The 8,456-nt window shown below is 35.4% G+C and overlaps 2 protein-coding genes across 3 annotated transcripts; one reads left to right on the top strand and one right to left on the bottom strand.

Annotated features, from left to right (window-relative positions):
* Positions 1 to 12: 12 nt before the first annotated feature.
* Positions 13 to 5,662, top strand: LOC128226863 (DNA-directed RNA polymerase II subunit GRINL1A-like). 2 transcript variants are annotated; one of them, XM_052936949.1, is made up of 8 exons: positions 13 to 86; positions 818 to 937; positions 1,901 to 1,991; positions 2,232 to 2,428; positions 2,580 to 2,686; positions 2,928 to 3,043; positions 3,546 to 3,634; positions 5,172 to 5,662. In XM_052936949.1, exons 2-8 carry the CDS (start codon positions 825 to 827, stop codon positions 5,281 to 5,283), a joined length of 825 nt encoding a protein of 274 aa, XP_052792909.1. In that variant the 5' UTR covers positions 13 to 86; positions 818 to 824; the 3' UTR covers positions 5,284 to 5,662. The 2 variants fall into 2 exon arrangements, with proteins under 2 accessions (XP_052792909.1, XP_052792910.1); XM_052936950.1 differs by lacking the exon at positions 13 to 86 and adding an exon at positions 155 to 174.
* On the bottom strand, positions 5,415 to 8,171 carry LOC128226862 (uncharacterized). Its single transcript, XM_052936948.1, has one exon. The coding sequence runs from the start codon at positions 8,000 to 8,002 to the stop codon at positions 5,843 to 5,845; it is 2,160 nt and encodes a 719-aa protein (XP_052792908.1). The 5' UTR covers positions 8,003 to 8,171; the 3' UTR covers positions 5,415 to 5,842.
* Between the last annotated feature and the right edge of the window lie 285 nt (positions 8,172 to 8,456).

The raw sequence follows: 8,456 nt of genomic DNA on the forward strand, positions 1-8,456 counted from the left end.
TCCCTTAGTTTTGAATTATCCATTGCTGTTACATGAAAATAGGAAATTGTGAAAAAAAACTGTGTCATTATAAAACAGTTAAGAACGTAAGACAATTAAGATCTTTTTCTTCCTATTTGATACGTATTCTATTTACATTAAAGGATACTGTACAGTACAATTATTAAAAAAATGGTGAGGTTAATTGATCAACATTTATAGAAGACCCCAATCCGGATTGTTATTTCGGATAATATAAAATGTTATTTTATGACAATGTCACTGCTTAAGAAAGGTTTCATGTGATTTCTTTTCATTTTCAATGTAGCTAAAGCAACATGACAGAAGCTTTTAATAACCACTGATAAAGGTGTTCTTTCATCTGACAAAATCTGTAAAATTATGCAGCCAAATTAGCTTGTTAGAAGTAACCTCTCATACACACATGTACTTACTAAAATGGGATTTCACTAACTGTTGATATTGGCTTAAAAGTAAGGCTTTTTCTTGGCTTAGCCACAATTAATTATGTTAAATCGTTTTTACATTTGTCTGATATCATGTTGTTCTCTGCCTAGCTACAATAATGAATGTTTAGGGATACTTTATTATTTTGACATTTCTTATATATCCCTGTCTTGAGTCAACTAATTTTTACCAAGGTCATAAAATCGTCCTAAGATTCGTTGACGGCCATTTAGATAGACTAGTATACACTAGAATCAAAAGTGGACTGCTTAGTAGCAACTTTTTTAAATTGTTTACTTATTTCATTCATGAATATAAGTTAACTGCCTTTGATGATTATTACCAGTAATCATGAATTTTCTCTGGACAGGTTGAACATGGGTGAGGCATTTTATCCAACCAATGATGGTAAATTTGGGAATATACAGAAGCTGTCTGACGTTGAATTGCACGATATCATTAGGAGACGGGAACATTTACTGAAACGGAAGTATGTCTCTTCTACTAAAATAAATACTTTTCTTTTTTATTCACTGGTCAGCAGCCATTTGTATAAAAGTTAAAAATTTGATAGAACTTTTTTTCAAAGAAATGTACAACACAAAACATATTTGATATCGGTCAACAGCTCCATGATTAAATTAATGTAATACAATGGCATTATAATATGTGTATACATGTATGGGCTTTGATGAAACAGATTTATAAACAGGTTTATTCATATCACAGTATTAACAAATATATCTGTTAAATTAATAGAATCTGCTATTTATATCAATTATGATGTATCTCTCTACTTTGACCTTTAAATAAATAAACGATATAAACGACACTCAATACTTTGATTTTTATGATTTGTTAATAAGAACTTAACGTTAAGATTTGCAGTACAATGTTGTTAGGCTATAGCATACCGGTGATTTGCCTGGGTGTATCCTAGATTTGCAATAAATGTACAATCTTGTGTGGCTAAAGCATACCAGTTATCCGCCTGTGTGTATCCTAGATTTGCAATACATGTTATACTCTTCATGTACTAATACCTTCAATAATGAATGGCTAGTTTAGACTGAGGTTTTATAGAAGTTGTCCAAAGGTTACCTTTTGGCTAGTTGACTCATCAAACCAATTGGATCTGTTAGTAGTTATTATTGGATAAGTATTGACCAATCAATACACATTTTGGATAACTAAATGGATAACCAAACACAAATATTTAACCAACTTTATACAATTGCCTTCAGTATTGTATTGAATTCACCCATTATATCATTGAATGATATAAGTTGGCCATGTTCATATTCAAGCATATTCCCAATGTATAAAGTTTTGTTTACTTCTAAGAAAAATGTTTAATAACTGTGGCTAAAATATTTTTGGGTTATATCCCTTCATCAACTGAGTTTTACCATGATAAAACCTTCTTTTTTTTCTTTTTTTTTTATCTATTTAGAGCATTCTTGAACTCGCTGCCAGACAAAGGTGCTAAGGCCAAGGGGAAGTTGGAAATATTGAACCAGGAAAGAGAGAGAAGAAATTTACTGGTAAGTTTGTATGAAATAAAAAAAATACTGTCTGTTTCACATTACTGGTTTGATGACAAGGACTTTTGATATTAATAAATCCAACTCACCAAAAAGCTATATGAACGGTAGATAAATGGTAAGTTTTCCAATGAGAAATGCAGCTTCATTCTTGATCAGACGTAAAATGTTTGTTTTCAGGAACACTAAACTTAAAAAATTACTTAGCTTTAGTTTCAATTTTAATTTTTTTTTAACCAGAAAGCTCAAAAAACACACAAGTGCACTGAACAAGTTGGTGATAGTGAAGAACTTGCTGAAACAATACAACATCTGAGGATTGGTGACCTTGGGGATGAAGGTCATGTTCAAGGCACCAAACACCAGTTCGAGATAGTAGAGCAGAGGGCACAGGAAAATATGAAGGCTGGCATGAGGCAAACCTTTAAACCCAACAGGTAGGGGTTTGATCTTGTTTTGATGGTCATTCTTTTACCAACTTATAGGATGCCAGTCATAGGTATATGTATTAAATTTTAATGGTGACTACCAACATAATTATCTTTAGCTTATTTTTAAATGTGCATCACTGTGTTTACTATATTGAAGCAATATTCATGCCGAGCATGTCAAAGATTTACCTGAGGAAATCAGAAACCTCCAGCCCCACCCCCCTGATCCAGCAAGGCGGTCCCATGTTTCTGGTACTACTCAAGGTATGTGTTGTAGTACATGTACATGTTTTTGCTAGAGCATACATTGCTTATTATAATAATTTTCAAAGAAATATACTGGTGTAGGTCGAAGTTCTTCCAACAAATCACCTTTAGCTTGCTTGAGTTGTTATTTTGTATTTCAAATGTTCAGGTTTCTTATTTGAGCTAGTGTTTTCAAAGCACATCTTGTCGCTGGTATAATTAATTTAATGCTACCTGAATTACCTGTCACAATTCCCAGATGTGAAGCTGGCAGAGTCTGCAGCTGTCCCACCGAACTACCGGTACTTATCAGCACAGCCTATCAGTCTCCAGGAGTCTCTAGACCTCCAGAAACAACAAAAGCTCAAATATCAGGTGCATAAAATCTTCTGGTTTACTGTGTTTCTTGGTTATTCTGTAACTTTTGATAGTTTTTGGTATTGGAATTTTGCAAAAATTGCAATTTATGAATAATAATTATATCCTAAAGAAAATATCAAGCATACATGTATTTGTAATGCAGATACAAATGCATTAATATAGGTGAAAACTTAGTTTTGACTTTGTCAGTTTCATTTTTTTGCTTACCTAAAGATTTCCTGGGAATAACAAAGCCAAGTTAGTTTAATAGTGAAAATTGCCACTATTTTATTTTTAATTTCTTTCTACAACATTTGAACTTTATGTCCTCAATTATTTAGATCAAATCAACTTATATTCCCTTGTATTTATCAATTTACAATATTTTTTTATTAATTCAACTTCATTAACAGTCAAAACTGATCAGTACATTTTTATGCTTAGGTTTTTCATAAACATGGCCACTGGTTTTAAATTATCATTTTTAACTAATTATGAAATATGCTTACCTCCCCAGGAGCTTCATGCTGAACTAACAGCAGAGAGACTGGCCCAGAGTCTGGGGATAAAGATGGACTCCTACACTCCCGAGGGCGTGGATATGAGGTAATTTGATACACAAGTAATGAGAGGTCCTTGAATTGTATCTTAATGCAAATAACGTGAAAAGACACAATTCCACAGAAAACAGACTAGCATAGTATTTCTTTTATTTCATAACTACATGGACCTTTAAGCCTGTGATACCTAAATCATATTTTTAGCTCAACTTTTTTGAAGAATAAGGAGTGCTGTATTGCCCACCCTATACTCGATGTTGGCATCACACCTTTGTTTAGGTTTTATATGTTAACACATTTCAGTCAATATCTCAGCAAATTCCTTATGGATAGCATTGGAATTCAACACAGGTTTTCCCAACCAACCAACCAACATACTTAATCAATTTAGTGGAAAAACTCTTCCAGGTATATTGAATCGAAGGCAAATTTTGGACCTATAAATTCTGGTGCATATAAACACACACACAGTTATACCTCAGACAGCAGCTATGTTATGTGCCACATTTAGACTTTATTCAACAGTAATCAACCATCCAACCTACTTAAATACTAGTAATCAATTAAGATAACTCTTTTGTGCATAAAATGCAAATTATGGTTCTTTATTATTCAACTACATTTAAGTCAATATCTCAGCCAGTTCATTATTTATTGCATTCAAACTAACCTACTTAATCAATCAAGTTCAATTATGGCCCTTCTTTATTTGACTTAAAAGTTCTGATATAAGTTTTGCATTAAACCACATTTAAGTCAATATCCCGGCAACTGCTTGATGTATTGCATTGAAACTTTATACAAGGGCTCCTTACCATCCAACCTACTTAATTCATCAAGTTTAATAATTATCTTGCATGTAATGCAAATTCTAGCTCTTAATAATTTGACTTAGGAATTCTGGTTTAAAGCAGGGAGACAGGGGTGATGTCTCTGTGACAGCTCTTGTTTTAGATAAAAAATATTTGCATTCGCCTAGTCCTAGTCACCAATGTAACAAAAAATAGCTATTCTTTTATACAAACATATGTTTTTGGTTACATTTCTCTAAGAACAAATACTCAATTAAACAAGATACTGCTAATTTTAAATTGTAATGAATAATTACTTAAAATGTTAATACAGGTATTGATCACTGTTTTTCTTGCGTTAATGCTGTATGAATGCAGTAGGGCAAGCGAGTAAATAACCAAAAAGGCGTGCTTCATGGAATTTGCTTGTGTGCCCAACTGCATTCATACAGCATAAATGCAAGGAAAGATGTGATCAGTTATTTAATAAATTTATTTTAAAAATCATTTTAATTTGACTGTAAAATGGTCATCTTTCTTGTGCTTAGTTTTTTTTTGCTGAAGTAGATTTGCACATGAGAACTAGGCTTTTGTGTGGTACATATCAGAAAACCAGGTTGGTAATGCTGTATTTCTTTCCATATGTCAACCTAAATAGTTTTCTTGTCATAGGACTTATGCTTCATGTACAAACATGTAGTTATTGTTATCTATGAGCATGTCTTCAATAACTATAATGCATAATTCAAGATTGATAAACTGATTGTGAAAATATTTTATTTGACTTAACAGTTACAGACAAAAACTAGATGAAAATATCGACAGTGACGATGATGTAGATAATGAAAACACAGTGCCAGGCCTAACAATGGGTGACTCAGACAGTGAACCGGATGAGACTTGACACCGTGACTCAGCCACATTGCTTATCAGTTCGAACATTGGTCAAAGTGCTGCTATTGGATTTGTGATACATGTGTGGGATTTGTAAATCTGCAAATGTACAAGGGGCAAAATATAACGCAAAATATAACAAATTTTGATGTTATTTATTTTGAAAAAAAATGTTCTGCTGAAGTTAGTCTTGAACTTGTTACTTATATGTGTAATTGCAGTTCATTTATTTGTCTTTTACATATAATACATAGACGGTTGTAAACATATTGGCCATAAGTTTTGCTTAATCAAAAATATAAACAATTATCATAACCAACAGAGGTTAGCATGCATGTTTACCAAAGATGTGATCTTATTATTATGATAATAAATAAATGTGATTTTAATACATAGTATGTTGAATCATTTGAAAAAATGGAACAAACATCTGATCAGCAATAGCTGCATAATTTTACATACAAAATACATCACAAATACATATGAAAATAATGCACGTATAAGATTCCTAATGCGGATACTTATGGTGTTCCAATTTCAAATACATTTACACTATATACAGTGGGCTATTAATCAGTGTCATTATCATCGCTTGTATTTGGTTGATCGGAGTCGCTCTCTTCGCTGCAGAAAAGTGGTTTCAATCTATGTATATGCCTGTGTGCGGCATTGTTGTTTGGGCTTTTCTCTCTCGACTCGCAGTAGTAGTGGTAGGCGGCCCAGTGGTCCCCGGCCAGCTCGTAGCAGTGACCAAGCAGATTTGCAGCCGTCTCTGCGTGACAACCTTTATCTGAATGGTCCATGACGTAATCCTCAAGCTTGTGTAATGCGGCGCTCATGTTATCCGACTGGTCTAACTGTTTGAAGGTGATGTATTGCAGGTAATAAAGGAAAGGGATGGGATCCACAATGGCCAGGTCCATCCAGCCGTCACGGATTGGTATCCTCTCCCTCATGTCATCATCGTCAATGGTTCTGTACATTTCATACACCAACGCTTCGGGCATGCAGTATAACTCGTGCCTTCCAAAAACTACGCTGAATGCTACATGCGTTCTTAGCAACTCTGTCTCCGCCATTTCTAGTACCTTCAAAAGAACATTCCCATGAGCAGGAACTGATATTTGCCTGCTGCATCCACATATTTGCCACAGGCCCGCATCCAATAAACCTTCACAATAGTCGAGCATGTCCTTGGCTGTATCATACTGTTCCAAGCAGAAGCATAGTGATGCAAACTTCAGACGAGAAGACAACACGTCTACTTCAGCACAAGCTAAACTGTACATACCGAAACTGTCTCGGTGGAAACGCCTCTGATTTTTTATGCCCTCTGATGCATTGACAGAGGCAATATGACTGAATAGCATGTGTATGAGTGGTTTGGCAATAATCTGTTCATATTGCGACCCCGTGTCAACGAGATGAAACAAGTGACGCACATCGGACAAAATCCGTTGTAAAGCTTCATTTGGACAAACTTGCGATACATCAACCTGAATTTGAATTAACTGAGATAATAATATGCTGAAGACCCATTTACGCATAGATGAAGCAATGGTGCGCTGGTTGTCGATTCTTTCTGCGGTTTCAAACTGAACCAAATTGCACTGAAAAGCCGACATTCTTCTACCGAGGTCGTCCATGTCTATGTGATATACACATATCAACTTGTTGTCTATCATACTTTGGATGATGTCCTCAAGACGAAGTAGTTCACGCTTGCTAAGTTTGCCAACAAAGAGGTTGACATTAGAAATGGTAAAATGTGGAATGTACCGCTTTCGTATAAAGCCACGGAGGGTTTGCAGGCAATACAATGTGCAACACAGCAAGTTGTTCTCTTGCCAGATATCCGATGGACATGTTTCCATGGTAAACAAGACAGTAGTTTTCATGTCAAATGTGCTAAATCTGTCTCCAAAGATTGGCTTCAGTAATGACTTTCTTATCATTTTCAACAAGACATATACTTTTATTTGAGTGATGTTCATTGCAAACATGAGTGTCCGCTCAATAGTTGAAGTTGAAAACCGCCATTCTTTATTTGAATCGTAACTTTCTGCATGCCCCTGGGGAACGAGGAAAGTCCCACATTTTCGGGCAGATGCAAAGATTTCCTCTGTTGGCCAGTGGCCTTTGCGAGGTCGTTTGAACATGAATTGGCATTCTTCTGGCAATGATGCACAATGATATGCGTACACCACATCGATGTCTTCATCTACGCTCTTGGAGGGCCCGTGTTTCACGAACTCTGCACGGTAATCTTCCCTTATCTGATGGTCTTGTATGGTATTTGCCATAAAAACTCGGCAATTTTCATCCACAAATACATCCCGCTCCTCTACTTGATTTTCTGTAGCAGGTGTCGGAATGTCGGGTCTTAATATCTGCAGATAGCAATGCTGTGGTGGTGAACAATCCTGTTTTACTACAAGGAGATTATTCATGTCTAGTTTCCAGTCTTTGAAATCCAAAATAACTTGGCATTTGTCATCGTTTATCAGCAGGTCGACATCGGAATCCATACCCAACGTGGTGGTACCTTCACTTTGACTGCCAAAGTGGTAGAATGTTTTTGCTCGCCTTTGGTAGAAATTGTCCATTGTTTCTATGGACAGCCACGCCCTCCGACGACATTTGGTCATCTCCTCATCAACTCCTATGTCCGCCAGCACCCTTGATAGGCGACAAGACACCGTCCACAAATAAACATATAAATCTGACATAGCTGATCGTTAAAAACACCCATACAGTCCACTCGAGTATGTCATTATGGTTTTACACTAACTGCATATCATCTCACAAAATCGTATCCAGCTAAGCTTTAACACTTTTTGATAGATGTTCAATCCATTTTAATGCTACATGATATTATATCAACAGCTATTCACTCCAGTTTCAGAATCAATAACTTATGACTGGGAACAATAACTACTCCCAGCCTGTGAATAGTGCAGCTTTCGTTATATTTAAAACGAGTTGCTAACGTATTGATAACCGTGAAATCCGTTGTGTTGCCGAAAGTAACCCTATGATAGAATAACGAAGAAACATTTATTAATGGATTTTGCGACACGAACATAATTTCTCAACGAAATTGTCGAAATGAGATGGTAAATGTCGTGTATGCTAAAAACGCTGAAATGCTTACATTTGGCATTGTGATTATCAACAAATCGA

This window comes from Mya arenaria, chromosome 3, assembly GCF_026914265.1.
Source record: "Mya arenaria isolate MELC-2E11 chromosome 3, ASM2691426v1".
Lineage (NCBI taxonomy): Eukaryota > Metazoa > Mollusca > Bivalvia > Myida > Myidae > Mya > Mya arenaria.